The following is a 22,735-nucleotide window of genomic DNA, read 5'->3' on the forward strand; positions in this document are numbered from 1 at the left end:
GTGTGTGTGTGTGTGTGTGTGTGTGTGTGTGTGTGTGTGTGTGTGTGTGTGTGTGTGTGTGTGTGTGTGTGTAAAGTGTTAGGGAAGAGAAAAGGAACAAGACAAAAATAGTGTCAGACGAGAAAGAGGAGCTACTGTGGAAACCCTATAGGCACAAGAGACTTCTTAGCTGAAGATGGAAAAGTGTCTAAACATGCAGAGAATAATGAGTAAAATGCTGAAAAATAACAACACAGTTTGGGAAATTTGGTGATATCGTTTGTTTTCCCATTTTAGATTTTGCAGTTTATTTTTATAAGTACGTTGCAGTGTTTTTATTGTTCCCTCAGTTTGTAATACTTGTCATWCACCCACCCAAAAATCCTGCGTTCCACCTGTAATCAGTACACCTGTCCTCACTCACTCAGTCCTGGTAGGATCATCAAATGTAATTCTGTCTTGACCTCCATTTTTGCCACTATTGCCCCATTGTTTTTTCAGGGAAGCTGGTACCTACATGTCCCAGCAGTGAATGGGCAAGATGCACAGGTGACTGGCCAGTTAGTGTCCCACAGAGACAAACACAACAGCCATTCACTCCACATGTGTTAAACTCAAGGTTTGCAGGCCAAATGTGGCCTGGCATTTCCTTTGGCCTGCAAGAGCTTCAAGGATGTAATGTCTCAAAATAAGTGTATGCTGCTTTTTGACCACATCTCCCATTGTGCTTGTTGGGTGTTTTACCAGACTAATTGGAGGTGAATAGGTTCAAAAGTAGCTTGTAGCCAAAATCTCCATTTTGCTGGTTACTTTTGCTGCGGCCCAGTTGTAACTTTAAACTGGAACACCCCTCCAGAGGGAATTTCACATGTCAAGCTGTACAGGTTGCTCGTAAATAAGAGTTTTCTCTATTTTGCATGTATACAGATCGTATGCATATTTTATAAACTTTGATTCAAATTTATTTACGTCTCAGAGCCAGCAGGCGTTAAGGAAATAAGTTTGCYGCCTCACCGCTGTACTACACCCGACTCTGCCCCGTTCTTTCTTTCCCAGTTGCTGACAGTTTGCTTGTCCTTCCAACCCACACCCCGCTTGTATCGCATGAGAGTACTACAGATTTTTTTAATGAAAATTACAGRTTTCTGAGAGTCAAGATACAGGTAAACATCCAAAGTGTTTTACAGAATTTCCTGTTGGAAAGTGGTGAGTTCAGGATTCAAGACAAGCAGCTACTCACTCCAACTCATCAGTGAGTAAAACTCTCCTACTTTATTATTTATTTGACATATAGTCAGTTGTACACGTTGCACATTTCAGTGTTTATAAGAGTCTGTCACTGTTTCTATGCAGGAAATAYCACATAGAGCTCAGTTAGTYTGTTAGAGGTGCTCAGYTGTAGCAWTGAGACCTGTTTAGTTAGAACACAAAATATCAAAGTTCACTATAACGGGATAAACTTAATGCTCATGTAGCCCTCTGTAAAAATGAGTTTGACACCCCTGATTCACAYGCCCACTCACACCTGCTGACATATRTCAGTTAATGTATGTTTTTGATCTGTAAGAGGGAGAAAACCCACCCATGCACAAAGCTTGCAGCTGGCTTTAAAAGTCAGGTTGCACAAACTCCAGCGGATTTGTTTGCAATTTGTGATTTTAAAATCAATGGAGACACAGACTGCACTGTGACGTCATCTCACCAGTTGATGAAAACTCACTGCACAATTTACCAATWTAGCTAAACATGTTATTACAGAAACGCATTGCTTTATAGCAGGGGTTTGTCTGATGAGAAAAATAACTTTTCTTTTTTGTCAGTATTGAGTTTCACCAGGTTCAGGCTMGTTTAGAAGTGTTTGTGAGCTGCACACTTTTTTGAATGCAAAGTTTCATTGAATATTATGGATTTTAAGCAGTTGTGGACTGCGAGCACTGCTCCCAGGCAGTGGTGCTGTGACGGGTCGGGGTGTTGGGGGCGTCTCACCCCTTCACATGCTCTGCAGGACAGGTGCAGCGCTGAGTCATTATATTGCGCCTTATGCAACAAGCTCCGATTCCTCCACCACCTAATGAGGATCATGTTTGATGCAACTTTGCTGCTGTGGTGCGTTCACGGGAATCAGGGGGGAAAAAACATGGGAGAGGGCAGCGGGAGCCTCTAAGTGGGGTGTCTGAAGTGACTTGTCATCAAACTAGATCCACGCTGCTGTCTGAAGTTTAGCTTTTAGTGCTTCACTGACTCGGCGTTGTGCGATACAAATGGGCCAAACATGAATGGCGCTGCGAGACATGAGGAGGAGGAAGAGGAGGAGCGGGGAGAGCTCGAACTGGCAACGCGACTCGGAATGAAAGARGAGCTGTCCGCTTCCCCGTGGTGCTGAAAGCGTCCGGGCCCAGCCCAAAGTATGAACCTGCGGCTCTTCTAACCCTAAAATCGGCAGGAAACGCTACAGTCACGAAAAGCATTTTTTTTTCTATTCGTGGATTTTCACTCTCTTAAAAAAAAGTCTGAATGAGAAAATATCCGCTGGATGGTCCAGGCGGGTTATTTGTGTTTTTATCCGGAGACTCAAACAGGAGGATGTGTTTCCTGTGAGCATGCTTCAGGTTCTCACACACTTGGCTCAAGGTGACATTCCATTACTGAGTGCATCACACACACAGACACACACACACACTCACACACACACAGCCTGCATACTCGTGTCGCAGAGCGCACACACGCCGCGACACTCCACATCCCTCAAAATAAAACCGTTTTCGATCAGTCCTAACCCACCGGAGCTCTGCCGTGTCTGATAAACGTGAGCGTCACGCAGGGAAAAATGGAGATGAAGTAGCAGGCCTGGGCTTGTTGAGCGCCCCAGACATGCTATTGTTCCGACTGGTTTGTTTACAACCTTGAGAGGACACGCTTTGTTAAAGTCCATCTGCCTGACAACAGGTTGTTTTTGTGGGGGAGTGTGCTAACAGCAGCCCCTTAGTTTGATTCTCTGCAGATTGGTTCAGGGACAGGGCTGAGACCTGAGCAGCTATGGTAGCCTCTGATGCATGTGGACTCGCAGCAAAGTTGGAGATGACAACGAGGACCCTCACGGGCCTCTCATCACTTCCACCATGCCACCAGTGGCTGCCCCCCATCCCCACCCCCGCCTCTTACCTGAAATCACTGTAAGGGTGGATAATCCAGTTTCCAGCAGATTTAACCCTCTCCTGCTCCTTCTCCACCGCTTTTTGACTCCCATACATGCGCAAGGAGAATTTGTTAACTCCAGGCTGCAGCATACTGCTAAACTGCCGCTGCATGAAGCTGGCTTGGCTGCCTCGGGGTTCAGCGTCCTCGGCGGGCACAATTGGCGGTCCATCCTCCTGCTTTTGGAAAGTTACGGAGTTCCTCGGCTGCTGGGTTTGGGTCTGGGTCGGGCCGTGCAGCGAGGACGAGGCTTTCCGGCTCGGCGCGTTGGAGAAGGACACCTTGGAGTCCTTTTTCTCGGGGACGGTGGCCCCGGGCGTTGCGCTCTCCCCTCCGTGCCCTCCGGTTAGAGAGCCGCCTGGCGTGATGGAGCCGTCCATACTGGCGGTGGTCGAGTTACAGGCTCCCCGTTTGGCACCCCCTCCGTCCTCGGTTCGCCCCGGCCCCGCTGTTTGCTTCTCCTGCTTGGAGACGATTGAGCGCAGGCTCCCGGTGCCCGAGTCTCTTCGGCATTCTCCGTTTTTGTTGCATTTCATGCTGGAAAAGGGAGCGACGCCGCCGCGACCATCACCCGCCGCCGTCGCGTTTAAAGCCTCTCTCGCGGCCGCAGATTCGGACGCCTCCGCCCCGGACGCTCTGCTGGTGTCACCGCGGTGGGCAGCATCGCCCGGGCTGGGTGTCTGTGTGGCTCTGGTGGCGGCAGTGGGCCGTGAGGCGGCAGGAACGTCCTCTGTGTGCGTAAGGCAGGGCTCCTTGTTGGAGTTTCTCCTGGAAGCCGAGGACGCGGCTCCCCCTCCTGGCGTAAAGTTCTTCATCCTGATACTGCCTCCTCCTCCTACTCCTCCTCCGCTGCCGCTCCCCCCGGCTCGGCGCAACCGCGGATGCTGGAACCTGCACTCCTCCTCTCCGTCCTCCGTCTCGTCCATCACGACGCTGCTGGTGACACCGGGCTGCCCCGGCTCCACGCAGTTCGCTCCGCTCTCGCCGGTTTTGGAGAATCTGGACGCGACGGGCTTGGGCGCGCTGATGTGGCTGCACGCGCTGCCGCCCACCGCCTTCTTCTTCATGGCAGCAGCAGACACCGGGGACGCCTCATCCCTGTCCATGAGCGCACCGGATTTTGCCACCAATTATCTTTGAAGAAAGCCAATTGAGGGGTGGGGGTGAAGGGACAGAGAGAGATAAAAGGATGGACGGAGAGAGGGAGGGATGGATGGACGTGACTAATTTGTAAACTAATGCTTTTATACTCACTATGATATGTGTGTGGGGGGCAGGTACAGTATATATTATTTAAAAAAGGCTGCTTCAAAATGAGCTTGGCCTGATTTCATATGTTTGCTGTTTGTCCCCACATACAGCCCGCTGACATCCAAAATTTGATTGTCACGTGGTAATACATTCAAATTAAGTCATGTGTTTTACAAGACGTTTTGACAAGTTCCTTTAATGTTACCCCGAGCAGAAGTTCAGCGCCCTCTTGCGGTCATGCAGGTGCATGACGCGTGGACTCCAAAGGTTCTGAGATTCAGTTTCCAAATTGTCCAAGAGGAAGTTATGTCTGGTATCCAGTTGTTTGAATCCCTCCCTGTTTTGTTATGGAACTGGTTCTTCATGAAAATGCAAAAAAAAAACTAAATGCAATAAAATGTCTGAGTTATTATATTTTTGCCCAGTTCACAGCTTCACTTAACACTGGTTTGAAAACAATAATCATCACCTCTCACAAACTCAGACAATTTACTATTATGGGAACCATATAAAAATATGATCCACTGAGTGAAGTGCATTCATTTTGAAATCATCATTTTTACTTTGTATCATAAATACATCTCAAAAGTTATTTTATTGTTTTAATAAATTGCAGAACAAATAATTGCTTTAAATAAATATCTAAAAAGTCTTGATAAAAAATAAAATAAATAAATGCACCCACCCCTAAATAAAGAAAGAAAAGAAAAGAAAAGAAAAGAAAAGCACTGTATTAGGTCTGCAAAACCCTAATTAAAATGCCTTTACCAGCATGAAATATTAATAGTCTGGCCAATGCATCATGCACTTTTCTAACGAAAGAAGTATTTGAAGCAATAAGCATCATCTACAAATAAATTAAGTATCTGAGGCATCAAAAGTCTCCTTGACTAGGATATTGAACTAAGTTTGCAGCTAAATTAGTTGGACCTCAGYATAAACTTTATTTTGTGTTCTCCTGTCTATCAGCAGTATAATGCCTAAAAATAATTATTTTTACCCAAAAGAAATTAAAAACTGAACAACTGAATTTGGTTAATTCTCTAATTTTGGTTTGATTCCCGTATCTTATTAATTGGAAAGTCACAAAAAAATCAAAAGGAGCAGCAGGCTTTGATACCAAATATTTACAATTTTATTCAAGCTCAAACATGTTAAAAGCAAAAGTATTTATGTTTTCACCCCATACTGTCCAATTTCATTGTTTAAACTAATCAAAAATTTTACATTACACCTATTTTTTTAAGTGTCTGATAACAAAAAGGATTATCTCAAATTTTACATTCCTTTGATAAACTGGTAACAGGTGGGAGTGAGTCATGAATCAAACATGCCTTTTCACTTTAMTATAAATGACTGAGCTGGTTTTCCATAAGTAAAACACCCACTTCAGGCAACAGGAACTGAACCACCATACTCTGAATGTATTTTTGTGCCATAAGCTGAAGCAACACGTGCACCATCCTTACGCATCTAGGCCATGATAATCGAGTGGTCTTTCACCAGAGCGGAGATGAAGCAGCTAGCCTGTTTTCTTTGGTCTAGTTTTTGTTTCTTCTAATTTTGGCCACTTATAATATTCTGTATGCAGTAGAATAAAGCAACAGTTGCCATCTGTCAAGTAAAACTGTCACGGAAGCCATATTTAGAATATCTCAACTCCATGCAACTTTTAAACACGTTCTGCTTCTGGGAAGCAATGAGCATCATGTGTCAACATTTTCTATTCAGTTTGCCTCATTAGTTAAACGTTTGCAGCTGCAGGAGTGCTGAGAAGCTCTATAATAGTTATCAACAAATTAAAGACCAAAAGATGCAGCAAAGAAAAAAATAMTTTAAAAACTAAGAAGTGGCCGTATTGGCCTGGAAACATGTTTTGGTGCACAGGTGGAGACAGTACATCCTAATAAAGTTTATCCATTGATCAAAGTGAAGTGTGTTAACCTATATAAGGAAGATGAAGTGATGACCTTATTAGTGGGGCGGGGGGAAAAAGACACAAATGTCCTGAAAACAAATGAGAGGGAAAGACTTTATCCACAGTTTTAAAACACTTTGAACTTCTTGATAATTACAGTGTGTCTCCATCAGAGCCCCTGCTCTGTCAAGGTTACGTAAATGAGAAACCAAGCCAGCAGCTTTTTTTATTTGCAGTGGGTGGCAACACCTCATTTATTAATGCTAACAACTTTGAAAGCTTCCCTAATAAAAATGCATTTGTTTTCCTGGTTGATTATAGCTCACAGGTCTGTGCAGTGACTCACTCACCACCTGCTCCTTAACCACGGCTAAAAATGACCAGGCTTCACGGAAATGCTTCACTGAAGATTTTATAAGACTGTTCAGTTTGGTTTTTCTTGCAAAAAGAAAACTTTCAAAACTTATTTAGTGATTAACACAGCTCCTTCTGAGCTACATTGTGGGAACCAATTTTCAGAAAAACACAGCCTCATGGACCAAATGTGCATCGTGGAGGCCAAAGCTTGGTCCCCCGTCTCCCAGTTTGATTTAAGACCAAGGTCTGATTTGATTTTAGGTTAATTTTAGGCTCAGGAATGTACTTGTGAGATTAATTTTAGGGTAAATGGTCAGGGTTAGGCAATAAAATTACAAAAAAAAAAAGAATGTAAGTCAATCCATGGTCCCTACGGGGATATAGAAACAAATCTGTGTGTGTGTTTCTTTTTTGTTACCTTTTTGGATGTTTACACTTACCTTGTCAGCACCAGTAGGCCTTCTGGAGACCAAAGCCTGGTTCTAATACGGTGGAACACTATTTTTAGAGGTTAAAGTTTGKGGGGGACAGTGGCACAACTGGTAGAGCTGTTCCCTCTCAGCTGGAAGGTTGTCAGATAGAATCCTGACCTGGGACTTTTCTGTGTCGAGTTTGCATGTTCTCATGTACACATGGATTGGTAAATGGTAAATGGTACTGAACTTGTTGAGCGCTTTTCAAGTCCCTCCGGACTCCAAAGCGCTTTACACGAACAGACATTCACCCATTCACACACACACACATTCACACACTGATGATGGCAAACTACACTGTAGCCACAGCTGCCCTGGGGCACACTGACTGGATTTTCTCTGGGTACTTTTCTCCAAACCAAAATCCTGCATGTTTGGCAACTCTAAACTGTCCGTGGATAAGAGTGTGAATGATTGTCTCATTTGTCTCTATGTGGCCCAGTGATGGACTTGTGATCTGTCCAGGGCGTACCCTACTCTGTGCACAGTGACTTGACATGGGCACCAGTGACCCCCACAACAATAACTGGTGGATGTTTAGGTATAGTTATAAGGTGTGAATGGGATTTAGGTTAGGTTCAGCTAAGGGTTAGAGTTAAGCTATAGAAATAAATGCAAATTAACACACGGTCCTAGTAAAAATAGACGTACAAAATTGTATGTGTATATGGTTTTTAAGACCTTTTCTGGTCTACACACCTTAGGTCCTCTGCACAAAAACTTGATTAAAATGGCTTATTTGTCAAATTAAAGTATCACCGACCACTGGGTTAAATTATTAAGCCAATATCTGGAAACTGAGTTATTAGAATAATCCAGTCATTTGAAACCTGTAGGCATGAGCTTTTTATAAACTTCATCACAGTCTGAATTGTGTGACTCATTGTTTGTATTTATACCAAGACAAAACCTTTTTCATTTCGATAAAGTAAAAACTAAATAGCCCAGCTCAGTCAGTGACAAATTTTGAGTTCAGGAAACTGGTTTTCTGTTTTGTCACAATAGAATAAACAATTTCAGTTGACTTGCGAACTGACAGAGGAGTAGATTGTAAACACCGGGATGAATTAAGCACTGTTTTCAGAAACTAATGGTGGAGACACCTGGGTGTTGATCTAGAGAGCAGATTGAACAGGAAATGCATCTCTGGTTGTTTACAAGAAGCAACAGAACAGAWTCTGTCATGAGGGGAAAATAAGTCTTGGTGAAAAGTTCAGTTTTCTTCTGAGTCAGTGTCTTCAGAAACTAAACAAGCTGATTACTGAAGGAAGAATGCTGCAAAATCTGCTAGAAATAATGACAAAGACCATAAACCTTGTGCATGACGTGCTGATGACCCAACAGAACATCTTCTGTCTGAGACATTTTTAGACCTGCTTCAGCTGTAATACATGAATCATTCTTGTCTGCAAAACTAACCTATAATAACTCTGCAAACAAGAAATAAACTATCATTTAGAGGGTAATACACATTTCTGTTTAACTTTTTATCTTTGCTTTTTTTTAATCCAAAACTTTCAAACTCACAGAAAGGACTCTTTATGATCAAAATATGCTGCTAAAAAAGCTATTTAGATAAAGTGTTATGCAGTTTTTTTTTCATTATGCCATGCTTTTCAAATCCTTCTTTCTCTCATTTAAATCATTCAGTTTGGATCTACTGTATATAAAGTGGAACTGCAATGCTTTCGTCTGAATTCCTCCTTATTGTAACTCCACAACTCTTGCACTGCTGTTCTGAGATGTGTCTCAAAGCAACTCATTTTGATGCTGTCTCTTTAAAGAGGGGTATTGTGTATTTTCCAGGTACATGAGTTAAATTCTTTACCACAATCAGTTAGTTATGTTGCCACATGTGTCAACCCCTTCGGATGTTTACCAGTATAATGAGTCTCAAAAATCCATAATTTTCACAAAAAAATCCATATCAATCATGCGCGTGGGGGGGGGGGGGTGTTTACAGGCAAACTATTGACAGCAGAGATGACAGCACCTGCAGTGCAAAGCAGGAAGAAATGAGGACAGAAGAACTTATTCATAACAGCAGAATAGGTTGGAAGATGATTATTTGATGTGATTTATCATTTTTTAAGATGTTAGATAAATTTAAAACTGAGTTTTTGAAAAAAAATCTGTAAAACTTGAAAAAAATCTGTGAGATTGCGTCCACATACTTGCAAAATGAGGAAAATTACAGACAATTCGTATAACTTGACGGTTTACCTTCAGTTGTTATGAAAATGCTGTATATATTAAAATTACAACTGACTTTGCATCATAGTCCATCGCAGGGATAGTCAATCCTGGTCCTCGAGGGCCACAGCCCTGCATGCTTTACTTTTTACCCTTCTCTAACACACCTGACTCAGTCAGTGAATTACCTCTTCCAAGTTCTGCAGAAGCCTGAAAACCATCCATCCATTATCTATACCACCTTCTTCCTTTCAGGGACACGGGGGTCTCTGTGTCCATATCCAGCAGTCACAGTGCGAGGTACACCCTGGACAGGTCACACGTCCGTCACAGGGCTACACATAGAGACAAACAATCATTCACTCTCTCACTCACACCTGGGGACAATTTAGAGTCATCAGTTAGCCTAACAGTCATGTTTTTTTGGTCTGTGAGAGGAAGCTGGAGTACCTGGAAAGAACCCACGCATGCACGGAAAGAACATGCAGACTCTACAGGTCCCCAGGCTGGGATTTGAACCAGCGACCTTCTTCCTGAGAAGCATCAGCTCTACCAACTGTGCCACTGTGCCACCCATAACATGATATAAAGCTAAAAAATAAAAATACAAAGCAATTTTGCATAATACCTCTTCTTTAAGTCCAAACAATCCACTTCACAACCTGCACCCCTCCAGCTTCCAGAGCAGTCCATTGTACTTTGATAGAGGACTTTACAACTATACAGCTGTGCAGAAAATTTTTATTCACAATTTAATTAAAAAATGTCAACAACAGAAGACTTGTCCAGCCAGCCCTACATCTTGGAGCCAGAATCTGACCCTGAGGGAGAGGAGAAGGRGTGGTTGGTAAGTCCAGACCTTATTTGGATATTGTGTCACAATTAATTTGACGTGATAGTTCAGAAAACAGAAAATAAAGAGAGCTGAACAGGTTGAAACCCCAAAAAGAACATAAATATATGGATGCACTTGGGGAGATTAAATTCAATCTTTCTGAACTCCCAGAGCTAAGTACACTATAAACTGTATTTAACAGCTAAAAAAAAGTGGATTTTGCATTTCGTTAGCCTCAGAGCATAAATGCTTAAGTCATTTGTGACCAAATATGTCTCAGGCAATTATGCTATGAGGCTAACGATATGTCCCCTTTAAAATGTGATTTAAAGCTTTGTTTCGAATCAAATGAAGTAGGTTTCACAGGACAAGTAAAGTCACGTTAAATTTATTTTATTTCTAGTTTGGCATTTTTCAATTTTAACACAACAAAAAGTGATTTAATTTTTGTCTAAACACTTTTTTCACATTTGATGACATCCCCCCACATCATTTCACTTCACAGGCGTGAAACTGACCACTACAAATACAAAAATCACTTAGTGCCACAAACAAAAACACATTGTTCAATCAGTGAAGTAATCAAGTTAATTCAAGTGTTGCTGGAGTTCTCATTATGCACCTGAAGTTTTCCACACAGTCTGAACCACACTTGATGAACAAAAGTCTGAAATATATTGATTTTAGCAATTTATTGTGATTTTACAAAAAAAGAAAAAAAATCAGCAAATAAAACACTTGTTTTGTGGAATTAATTTGGCAAGTTCTATAGAGGTAAAATGATCCCATACCTTTTTATTTTCTTTACATTGTTCATTTTGTTTTGGTGAACACACACACACACACACGCACACATCATTTAAAAATTGTGTTTGCTGAACTGCAATCATCTTCACTTTTTTAAGATACAGCAAATATATTGGAATCTGCTCTAAAACTTCATGGGAAAAATATTGTCAAGGATCTATTTAATTAATAAAAACAAAAAGGAAACATCTTGCTTGTTTTTGTACAGTAGTCATACCAAGTTCACTTTCATCATCAGACAAAATGTGCAAAATAAAGATGCAGATAAATTTAAAAAATCTGCCATATAAACTCAAAATATTTCCCCCCAGTATTGTTTGATCCACTAGATGCAGTGGCTGAGAGTTAAAATAAACTTCCCATCAAATTAAGAGTCAACCATTGCAGGTGAGAGCTTTTTAGGTTTTATATAAAATGTGTCCCTGCGTTGTGGAAAGAAACACAGTCCCCTCTGATTTAAACTCTGCTTAGGTCCTAGTCACAACAATCCCATTTTTTTCACATTCTTTATTTAAACTCAATCCAACGTCCTGATTCACTCAGTAACACCGCAGCAGATGGAGCCGGGGTCCATTCAGCACAGAGAGGGGAGGAATGAAGACTAAAAGTCACGTTTGTCCCTGAAAATTGAGACATAAAACTGTCCTGRTTTCAGCTGGAGAGAGGAGTTGTTGGGTCTCAGCAGGGGCGGGGGTTGAAAGTCTATGAGTTGCTGGCAGCGTTTTCATTACTAGGTGAGCTTGGGGAGGAAGAGGACGACGACGAGGTGGGAGAGAAGCTCATTCCTGATAACCCTGGAGGGTCTGTGGCTGTGTTCTGCCCACTTAGACTCTTCCTGCACACTGGACACGTGTCGTGCTGTCAGAGAGAGAAAACACACATTATCATAACTTTATCATAACTCCAAGAATATTCCAGCATTTAGTTTTAACAACTGACAATAATGCAAGTTTAGATGTTATATGATTTAAGTATGGAACTAAATATAATTAGTGCTGGGCACGTTAACGCGTTATCGGGTTAACGCAGCCGACAATTAACAGCGATAATGTTTTTAATGCGCGTTAACGCAGTTTCTTTATATTTCTCCATCTGATCTCTGTTCTCTGTGCTGCCTGTGAAAACACACACACACAGACACACACAAACCCAGTGGTCGCTGCAGGGAGGCCGGATCTTGATCGCTATTGGCTTTAGACAGCCTTCATCGCGCGTCTCATCCAGTGAGAGCCTTTGTTGTTGAGCGTTCAGTCGCTCACGTGAACCCCAGCTGCTGCCGGGGCAGAAACATGCCTGAAGCCGCCAGATTCTTCAGGGCATTTTTTATTCTAAAACTTTCCCCCAACGGTGGGCTGGGAGGAAGTAAAGTTCTCTGTAAGTGCTGCAAAGCTAAACTGTCTCACCACCGCAGCGGTTTGAGCCTGAAATATCACTTCAGTTTAAAACCAGTGTAAACAAACAGAGGGAGGGTCTGCTGACCAGCGTGTGGGAGAAAGAGGGAAAAGTAAGACTGGCTTGATTTGCCATATTTGTTTAAAGTTTTTGAAAATACATCGCCCCTTTTTTTATAAAACAGTACCTAAAATGCTCTAAACGTATTTGAGTCAATTAAATTTTGTGCAGCATAATGAACTTAAATCAAGAATTCAAGATTTTTTTGTAATTCCAAATGAGTATTATGAGAAATGTGAGATAGTTGTCCAGTTGACAGGAAAAAAATACGAGAAGCAATAAGAAGTTAAAATGAAAAACAAAAGAAAAACTGTATGTCACACATGTATTGCAACATACAAATGAATACATTCAGCCATAGTAAAGTCATCGTTTCTAAAAAAAAATAATTGAGATTAATCGCAAAAATATCTTGAGATAAATCTCAATTAAAATTTTTAATCTATGCCCAGCACTGATAATATTTAGCCCACTTCTATTCTTCATCTACACCCATGACTGCACCTCCTCTCACTCCACCAACAGCATCATCAAATATGCAGATGACACTACTCTGGTGGGACGAGTCGGCATACAGGGATGAGGAGCAGCGGTTGGCAGTGCGGTGTGCGAGGAACAACCTGTCCCTCAAAACCCTAAAAACCAAGGAGACATCAGGAAGAGCAAGACTTCCCCTGCACAACTCTACATCAATGGTGACAGCATAGAGAGGGTCCCCTGCTTCAAATGCTTGGGGACCTACATCTCAGCAAACCTCTCCTGGTCGGTCAACACCACAGCGGTCCAGCAGCGACACCACTTCCTGAGAGTACTCAGAGGGAACGACTTGGGAGACTAAGCTGTCAGTGACCTTCTATCACTCCACCAAAGAGAGCGTGCTTGCAAAAGCCATCACTGTGTGGTACGCTGGCTCCGTCACCACTGACAAGAAGAAGCTGCAGGGGACGATCCGGACTGCTGAGGAAATAACTGGTTGTCCTCTCCCCTCCATCGACAAAAATTGCCAGCAGCCACTTTCTCTCCAGGGCAAAGAGGATCTTCAAAAGACCTTTGATTAAAGACCAAATACTAAGTTTCTTTAAAGTCACCTGCCCGACATGAGAAGTTACCTGCCCGAAACAAAAATGTTCAAAATTTGATAAAATATAAGAAAAACGTGTACAGTATCTGTACTACAAAACTAAACATGGTTATACAGAGGTACATAATATACGACATCTGATTTAGCAGATGCAGACTGAGTCCCTAACAGTCAGTCAATTGTTTGATCAAAAATACATTCAAAAAACTTTTTAGACCTTTCCGGTGTTTCCCTTAGAGTACTGACCTTGGGAGGGCTGCTTATAAAAACAGAATGGTCAACAGCAGCTTTGTTTTAAATACAATTTACAGAACATGAAATCTGCAATTTGCATTCATTGAATCTTATTTGGCCGATCCCATATCTAAAGATACATTTAAGATATCTTGAACTGGAGTCTCCATACAACTTAATGATAAATCTGACATTAATTATACTAGTCAGAATATAATTAGATATCTTAAATAGGTATTTTGAATTGTCAAAATATATTAAGAGATGACTATTTATTTGTTTGTTTCTTTCATTTATAAAAAAAAACAATCTATGCACACCATTAAAAAAGGTAAATCATACCCTGAATTAAAAGGGTGCAGAGTGAAGGAAAAACTATCATATGTGCCCCTTATTTTCAAAAATCAACTTCAACAAACAAACAAGCTCAAGCTGGAACGATCTCTAAATAAAAAAAGTAAATAAAACAAAATAATAAAAGGAAACATTTTATTATTTTATCCTAAATAACTAACATGTCTAATCTAGTCATAAAACAATTTCAGATAACTGGAATGTAAGCGTGGTGAAGCCAAATAAATGCAACATTGGCCTGCCATACAGTGAGCCTGTTGAACTGACCCGCTGCTGCTCTGCGCTCTCAGAGCACAAGCCGACATTAGCAAGATGGATTTATGACTGAACGAACGTCCACATCTTTTTATCATCTCTGTGGGTAACAATACATAAAAAACAAGTTTTTCCTCTGACAACTTGGGTGAAAAAACTACGGTTGTTAAAGCTTCGTTCTGCGCAACGTGCAGCGGGAGGGAGGGAGGAAATGATCCCGTGACACGACGGCAAGACGGAACTTTTCTACAGGGGAGGGGGAAATTTTACAGGGGAGGGGGAAATTTTTGATTTATTCTTTCTATACATGTTTTAAAACGCTACATTTCTTCATTTATTTTCAGAATATTTTGAATAAACGGTCCTATAAAAAATAAAAGAAATTGTTTACCTGCCCGGTCAGGCAGGCATTGGGACACACCCACCTGTCCGAATATGAGATTTACCTGCCCCGGACAGTCGGGCAATAGATTTGTCGAACCCTGCTCTGCTGCAGGTTTATTTAGCTGTAACACCTGGTGTAAATTATGTTCTGTTTAGGCCACTTCTATTACATGTTGACGTATTATTGACACACATACCTGCTCCAGCCACGGTACTATGCAGTCATTGTGAAACAAATGATTGCATGGTAGTAGCCTAACGCTCTCTTCGACGCTGTAGTCCTCTTTGCACACGGGGCACTCTAAACCAGCACCTGTACAAACACAAAACGACACATCATCTGTCCGTGCATGCCAAGCGATCGTGGCTCACACAGATCCAGTGAACACAGAAAAAAAGGTCGTCTCACGCTGGTTCTGTTTGTTTTAAGAAATTATATAACTCATGAGGCTACACTCACAACCTTGTGACAACAGAAGTAACACGATGATGTAAACATAGACGTCAAAGGGAAGACCGTTTTGAGAGGAACTTACTGACGTGTTCCTGCGTGATGGAAATGGTCGGTAAAGTCTTTATTCTTTCTCTGTCAGCTGGAGGGGGGCCAGTGTTTTCAAACTGGTTTAATAACTATGAAAAACAACACAATCAATGAATGTTTGTGGGAAAATGTCCTATGAGTGATAACTACGACTAAAAGCATTATAAAGATACAAAGTCACATTTTGAAGAATATCTACTCTAATAATTTAGTTAGAAAGTGGCACCTGGATTATCTATAAGATCAAGAATAAATTTACTGATGAGTGAAAGAATAAATATTTTGTTTTTACTTGTGTAATGATGGCATCGAGACCATTGGCCCCCCATGCGTAGTCCATTGGACTGGAATGTAGCATACCCCTGTGAGACGAGAGCAATGAGCAAAAACTGAAAGGGTTAACGCAGAACAACATAAAACCATCAGGACCTCAGACTTACCATGGTCCCATTCCGATATTAGGCATGGCTGTAGGTGCTATGATTCCATTTACAAGCTGCTGAATAATCCTGCATTAGGAAAATAAAATTAAAATGATCACAAAAGAACTGGTGTACCATCACAAATTCACTGAGCTACTTTGCTCTCTAAATAAAAATCTACATTTCATCTCTGAACAGTTCGTCTCTGCAGCAACATGAACAACAAATGTTTAGGAAATGCATAAAAGGTCAAAACACTTAAGTTAAACTTTCACTTGAAACGCAAGATGAATATTCTTGTTTAACCAGCACAATGAACGTGCTTTTTTGAAATGATAACGATGCACAAATTATATTTTTGTATTTAGTGTGAGACTGTAGTGTTGCTGCGGTCAATATTAAGAGCACTTGGACAATTTGCAGCATACCTTATAGATATTAGTCTACTTTGGATTTCCAGTGTCTCACGTGCAGTGGGCACCTTTCAGAGTGCTTTCAGTTCAGAGAATCTAGGACAGGGTTCATGCAGGTTTCAGTAAGTTAAATTTAAGACTTTTTAAAGACCTTAAGACCATTAGTAATTACATTTAAGACCAAGTCGACGCATTAACAGAAACATTCAAATGGTCCCAGAAATTTTATAATAGAAACATTTTATTGCTATCAATTTAGTTATTAAAGAATATTTAATTTTAATACAAGAACAATAAATTATTTGAATGAAACGGTCATATCTGACTGCTGTGAACCGCTTTCAACTGAGTGAAAAAAATCACTGATATCAAGTTGAAATCTCATTGAAAACACACTTTCCCATGTTTAAACAACAAGCAGTGGACATGACTGAACTTCTGTTTTTTGAGCAGGTAAATAAGCCACTGTATGTGGGGGGTTGTAGCAGCAAAGAGGTCAAAAACATGGAAGTAAACTGTGACATTTTTGCCTGCAGTTATCATGGGATTTGTAGCTTAATCATGACCAGTAGCAAACTTAGCACTTCATGAAGACAGATCGTGTCAACCTCTGATTACGACTCTTAACTTTCTTTATTTATGCAGCCAACGGTTCTCAGGAATGATCAAATGTAGAAAAAAATTAAGACCTGTCAAAATTAAGTTTAAGACCTTGGGTGAAAATCTGGGCATTTTTAAGACTTTTTTTAGGCCAAAAATTTTGATTTTTGAATTTTAGACTTTTTTAGACTTTTTAAGACCCGGCATGAACCCTGATCTAGGAGGATTATTGACCGACACTCTCAGTACTTTGACTCCTCATCCGTAGTAACACCGTCTTTGGTATACAACAAAACCTTAGCTACAGAGTGTTTGGTAAGATATGATATCCATCACTTTAGCGTCCTATATAATCTAACATAATAAAGCTCATTATTATGTATTTTAAGCACAAAAAATGAAAATACCATTGGTTCTTGTAAGATGCAGAATTGTTTTTCCTGCACTACGGCTGAAATTGTCTCACCCCTCTAATGTGGGCACTCCTTCGTGGCGCGTACCCTGTCGTCGAGGCACATGTCGACCCCTCGGCTGCCTCGCACCGTATCGCTCCCGTGAGCCCATCTCCCTTTCTCTCCTGGTTTCGGCCTCTTGGTTGTCTTCTGTGTTTGGCCTAGTTCGAAGGTCAAAGTTTTCATCAAAAATCCCAAGGGTAAACGGACCGTAGCCGGGGGGAAATGCAAATAAGTGATGATGGTCTACGTTCTAGAAGGAAGACAAAAAGGCAAAGTCAAATCATGTAGCAGGGTGCAATGTTTGTTTTTTTTTAATCTCAGTAGTTTATGGTTTTACACTAACCTCAAAGGTGGGGCGGTTCTGATCATTGGAAGAGGAAGAAGATGCAGATCCATTTTCAGAACTGCTGGACCATGTAACAAAACACACATTAATACACAAAAACATGACATTTCAAAAAGAACAGCAACACTTCTTACCTTCTTTCTTCAGGCAACTCCTCAATAAAACCAGACTCACAACCCGGACATGTGTAGTCCTACAAATAAAAGCAAAACTACAAGTGAATATACTTTTTGTCTAAACATCTGTTCAAACAAATGTCTATGTTTTCTACAACAGCAGAATTTTTTTTTTTTTGTCTTAGGATAGCTTAATTTTAAATGTTATTAACTCAACTTCATGATCATTTGTGAATATACCAGCAGCTAAATTCGGCTCTAACACGTTTGAGAATTGTAAACATCAGAAAGTAAACAGCTGACTAAAGTAAAAGGTACTGTAACAATCAAGAAGCTTCTCATGAAAAGCTTGTCAACAGGGGCCTGAGTCAGGCTGCCAAGCTGTTGTCACAATACTGAGTTTAAAAGAAGTGACAATGCAAGTTTTACTTTATTTTATTACTTTTAGTATGCTATATAACAACTGTMTGTGGCTGTTGGAAAGAAATCAAACCATAACAAAGAAAAGAAACATATCATTCAGTTAGCAAGTTAACATTGCAATATACAACTATGGTAAAACTGTCGAGTTAGGCATAATGCCTATTTATGATACAATGGTCTTTAAACTAGATAAATAAAGCACACGGTTATAACGCGATACAACACAACTTTACTGACACTACACCTTTTGCCTGCCTGAAGGACTTAGCGTATAGCAGCAATGGATGTGGACGAGACTCGCTGAGCTCTGACAACCACAAGCTGAAACGTAATATCTCACAACTTAAACTGGCGAAGGTGAGCCAAGGATTCTTACCGGTAAACGTGGAGTAATCTCTTCTGAACACCGGTGACAAAAAAACCGGCAGGGCCGTGATGAAGCTTCGGCCATTTCTAGCAGCTAAGCAGCACGATGAGTACGGACGGGAACCAACAAGGGACAAAAAAGATACACGACTTTTGCGTTCGGAAAAGGCACGATTAAAAAAAAACGGAAACACACGGAGCATGCGTCAAACGTATCAAGTTTGAAATGCTACAGAAAAAATAACTTCCGGTATCTTATAGTGTACATAGGTTGCCATTGCGTCCAAATACGTTTTCATGTGCATGTTAGTTAGAATCTGAGTATAATTGTTAAAATCTCATATTAAAAATTATAGGACAACTGCTTGTGTAAAGAAGGGGATTTGTGTTCGGTTATTGCAGCGGAGAAAATGCTTTTATTGTGAAACGTTGCTACGAGCGGAAACTGAACTTTTGTGATGCTAATGTTATGAGTTAGCTGCTATTGTAGTGCTAAAGCAAGGCCTGGTCGCTTTAAAAGGTTTGATTCATTCCCACTACGACCATGGAGTCTAGCGGTACAGGTAAATGTTTATTATGTCTGTAGACAGTATCTAAATATATTTGAGCTTTAATGATTACGTAAGCGAGTTAGCTTTGCCAGTCACTAGCTTTTATGTCGCAGCTGTCGCACTGTCTTGGCTTGCTGGCGTAAACAAGAAGTCTGGAGTATATAGCTGATAATTAAGTCTAACTTAAACTAGCAAGCACCTTATGCCATTTAAAGACTATTAACATTAAAAATACTGAATGTCGGCGGAAGCTACTAACTATCATACTGCAGTAAAACTGACTGATCATCAGAGCAGTATTGCAATTATTTTGTGCTTTATTTGTAGCTTAAAGCCTTTTATGTGAAATTAATATTAATGTTGTAACTTAATAATAAACTGTTAAAACTGTAAAAATGATCATACTTAATAAAAGACCTGTTGTAAAATGGGTTTCATTCTTCTGCAATCCTTCTCATGTCTAATCTAACACTAGATTTTCAAATATTTTACAGGGCGAGGAGGATCATGGACGTCCAGACCAGGCCAGCCACAGAAAAACAAGATGACCATGAATATTCTTCGTCAAGAGAAATTAATTGCTGAAAAGAAGAAGGAGATTGAAGCCAGAATGGCAGAGCAGGCAAAACTGAATGCGCAGATCGCCAGCAAGCCCCTACCTTCGAGGTACTGCAAACAATAATGTGACAAGGATGCAAAAGCATTCATTATGAATAAATCAGTGCGTTTTGCAAGGACCGTGTTTGGTAGTCCGTGTAATAAGACATAAATACTGTAGTGAATGAATATTGTTTGTCGTGACAACACTGATCTGAATTTTATTACAGTGTTTTCATAAATGTTCTGTGTTTCCTGGTCCCTCCAGTTTGCCCAGTCCACAGGGAGCGTCTTCCAACAAATTTGCAAACGATGGAAGCTTCTTGCAGCAGTTCATGAAGATGCAGAAAGAGAAGTCTAATAATACATCTGGTTAGTTTCTTAATAAGTATCATAATGTTCTAAAGTTTGTATCTTTTCCCAAAACAAGTGATTTAATTTAGAAAAAAACCTGTTCTTTATTTGGTACAACTAGGCAGAGCTAGAGGAGTGCTTGGACACATGGTATTGTAGTTCTGGTTTATGTAATACATGGATTTATAAAGGTAATTAATAGATGTGTGATGTGAACTTAAGCACAGGATATTTAAAAAGGCACACAAATCCAGGGAACCTGGGGAAAAAGTCCTTGTCAGTACAGTTTCAACTAAATTACACCACTTTTTTGATAGCAGTATGTAAGTTTTGATTGAGGAATAAACATGTTAGAAATGAAAGAATACCAGAGATAATGTCAAGGGTAATACAATAGTTGTTTCTAAAACATATCCTTTTTGTTTTTGTTTTTGTTGTAGATTCTTCCAGTTATAGTACAACGCCCTCAGTCTCAGCTTCATCTCCAGGAGGAATCTCTCAGCAGAAAAAGAGCGTATTTGTTGGCCAGCGGCCAACCCTTAAAGTTAACAAAATGCTTAGTCAATACAAGAGCTTGTCTCAGTCTAAGAAGAGTCCTGTTCTCAGCCAGAGACCAAATGTGTTTTGCTCAACGGATGATGAAGATGAAGAAGAGACAAATTACTCCAGATTCTTAGAGATGAAAGGTAATTCAAGGCCTGTGTTTTTCAGTGTGTCTTAGGACACGTCAGAGCTTGGACATTTTATTGAGTTCTCGTCAAACTCCAGGGGCACACTTGCATTTTTTTCTTATGTGCCTTTTGAGTAAATGTACTCATAGCCTGCTTAAAGTCTCTCCCCCAGAGGATTCAGACACCAGACTCATCATCGACAAGATGGCTTCTTTTGTGGCAGAAGGAGGAGCTGAGCTGGAGAAGAAAGCTAAGGAGGACTACAAAGACGATCCCGTTTTCTCGTAAGTCTAAAGGACAATGTGGCTCAATCAAGCTTATGTTTTCTCACAGTATTTTCACACTTTTTCCTGTTACCTTTCTCCTTTAGGTTTTTATATGATAAGAGCAGCATGGAGTATCTCTACTACAATAAAAAAGTTGCAGAATTGAAGAAGGATTTGGAGAGAGCTGAGAATAAATCAAATAATGGTAAAATTACATCTTCTGTCAATAACTGCCTCTGATCTGATTTTTTTTTCATTTTCTTTATTTTTAAGTTAACATCAGCCAAAATCTGTTTTTAAAGATGTAGGCTGTTTTTTCTGTTTACCGTTACGCACACAAATACAATGTTTACACTGTGAGCAGTTTGTATGTGTGTGTGGCGCGGGGTCATGGCTTTATTTGTGTTTTTATTGATTGTAGTAAAAACCTCACATTCAAACAGTTCCCCATTCACCAGCCCTCTCCCCCCTTGCTCCTCCTCCCCTTTTCCTCCTCTTATTCCCTATTGGCTCTAGACTGGTGGTGTGTGAGGGCCAGTTGAGTACGATACAGTAGTAGAGTGTGAATTGAGTCCCAGTACTAATAGGCTGCTTAAAGTCTCCCCCCCAGTGGACGCGGAAACCCTGCAAATCATTGAAAATCTGGCCAAGTTTGTGGCAGAAGGCGGCCCCGAGGTGGAAGAAATTGCTGTTGAGCGCAACCGAGAGAACCCAGCCTTCAGGTCCTTACCATATCTGTGATAACCTTTTATTATTCAGAAACATTTTATATACCTATATTAGTTTAATTTATTTTTTCCTTTTCAGCTTTTTATATGACCACCAAAGTCCAGCTTACCAGCTCTACAAAGAGAAACTGCAGGAGTTCCACACTGCAACTTCCCAGAGCTCTTCACCTCCGGCAGCAGACTTTAGGACAGACGCTCAGCGACCCGGAGTTTCTCCGCTGCTCAACAGTACACCCGTGCTTCACAGTCAGGAGTTGGAAACGCCGCCAGTCAAACGAAAACGGAAGAGTAGGTGGGGGTCTGAAGATGACAAAGTGCAGCTGCCAATTCCTCCGATTGTTATTCCGAATGAGGTCAATGTTCCCGACCCTAATACGCCCTCCCTTTCCGGTAAGCAGAATTCTGAATCTCTGTAATGTGTGTGTTTGTTATTTCGCTCTTATTTTTTTTTATTATTATTATTTAGGTGTTTATTGACATAATTTACATGCAACTTCCATCAGACTATAGTGTGAACAGTACCCAGGCCCTGAAGCGAGGAGCTGAAGAAGACAAAACGACGTTGTTTACATGAGCTGATATGGATGCTACTCGTGTTAGCATGTGTGAAGCAGTGCTGCAGTTGTTGTGCAATCAGAGTCGACTAAATTAATATCTTCTGTGTGTTTAATCCAATAATTACGTTTGATCTTGCAACTTCCTGCCCTCTCAGGTGCAGAATTGTACTCAAATATCGATCCTGTCATTATAGTATTGATACAGTTCAAAACTTTGGTATACCCCTGTTAGCGTCATATGTTGGTCTAAAATCTCATTCATGCTACATCTAGAAAGTTAAAAAAAGACTAAGCAACTGGATGTCTTTTCTGTAACAGAAAACATGGATTTCCAAACTTTAAATTGCATCATGTTGGTATCAGTATCTGTATCGATCTTTATATCCTACCTCAATGAGGTAAAAGTTGAAAAAACATCAAATATGAATCTGATTTAGGACCACACATGACAAAGATCTGAGTCAGATTTGAAAAATAATTACAGTGGTTTGCAAAAGTATTCATACCCCTTGAACTTTTCCATATTTTGTCACATTACAACCACAAACATAAATATATTTC

The 22,735-nt window shown here is 40.6% G+C and overlaps 3 protein-coding genes across 4 annotated transcripts in view; 1 reads left to right on the forward strand and 2 right to left on the reverse strand.

Annotated features, from left to right (window-relative positions):
* Window positions 1–4,755, reverse strand: part of LOC106526626 (potassium/sodium hyperpolarization-activated cyclic nucleotide-gated channel 2) — a 32,875-nt gene extending 28,120 nt beyond the window's left edge. The window contains exon 1 of the mRNA XM_014021267.1: window positions 3,142–4,755. Within this exon, the coding sequence (XP_013876721.1) occupies window positions 3,142–4,280 (1,139 nt within the window). The 5' untranslated portion in view covers window positions 4,281–4,755. The remainder of the gene's footprint in view (window positions 1–3,141) is intronic.
* A 6,123-nt stretch (window positions 4,756–10,878) lies between these two features.
* On the reverse strand, window positions 10,879–18,587 carry LOC106526643 (E3 ubiquitin-protein ligase RNF126). Of its 2 annotated transcripts, none has more exons than XM_014021292.1 (9): window positions 18,461–18,587; window positions 17,680–17,738; window positions 17,543–17,603; window positions 17,211–17,449; window positions 15,750–15,818; window positions 15,602–15,671; window positions 15,305–15,398; window positions 14,966–15,081; window positions 10,879–11,866 (listed from the first exon to the last, which is right to left on the reverse strand). In XM_014021292.1, exons 1-9 carry the CDS (start codon window positions 18,533–18,535, stop codon window positions 11,711–11,713), a joined length of 939 nt encoding a protein of 312 aa, XP_013876746.1. In that variant the 5' UTR covers window positions 18,536–18,587; the 3' UTR covers window positions 10,879–11,710. The 2 variants fall into 2 exon arrangements, with proteins under 2 accessions (XP_013876746.1, XP_013876738.1); XM_014021284.1 differs by having other exon boundaries at window positions 17,543–17,606.
* A 297-nt stretch (window positions 18,588–18,884) lies between these two features.
* Window positions 18,885–22,735, forward strand: part of sugp1 (SURP and G patch domain containing 1) — a gene marked incomplete in the record, with an annotated part of 11,961 nt that continues 8,110 nt past the window's right edge. Inside the window, 8 exon segments of the mRNA XM_014021276.1 lie at window positions 18,885–19,013; window positions 19,496–19,667; window positions 19,867–19,970; window positions 20,393–20,638; window positions 20,784–20,907; window positions 20,994–21,094; window positions 21,488–21,611; window positions 21,697–22,007. Of these exon segments, the coding sequence (XP_013876730.1) occupies window positions 18,995–19,013; window positions 19,496–19,667; window positions 19,867–19,970; window positions 20,393–20,638; window positions 20,784–20,907; window positions 20,994–21,094; window positions 21,488–21,611; window positions 21,697–22,007 (1,201 nt within the window).

Source organism: Austrofundulus limnaeus, unplaced genomic scaffold (genome assembly GCF_001266775.1).
Source record: "Austrofundulus limnaeus strain Quisiro unplaced genomic scaffold, Austrofundulus_limnaeus-1.0 Scaffold3, whole genome shotgun sequence".
Lineage (NCBI taxonomy): Eukaryota > Metazoa > Chordata > Actinopteri > Cyprinodontiformes > Rivulidae > Austrofundulus > Austrofundulus limnaeus.

Excerpts from the sequence above, each read along its gene's own strand:
- LOC106526643 (XM_014021284.1), bottom strand. The coding sequence starts at position 18,535 with ATGGCCGAAGCTTCATCACGGCCCTGCCGGTTTTTTTGTCACCGGTGT. Across the intron at positions 15,672-15,749 it reads AATATCGGAATGGGACCATG|GGGTATGCTACATTCCAGTC; the intron begins GTAAGTCTGAGG and ends CTCGTCTCACAG. Across the intron at positions 11,867-14,965 it reads TAGTACCGTGGCTGGAGCAG|CACGACACGTGTCCAGTGTG; the intron begins GTATGTGTGTCA and ends TCTCTCTGACAG.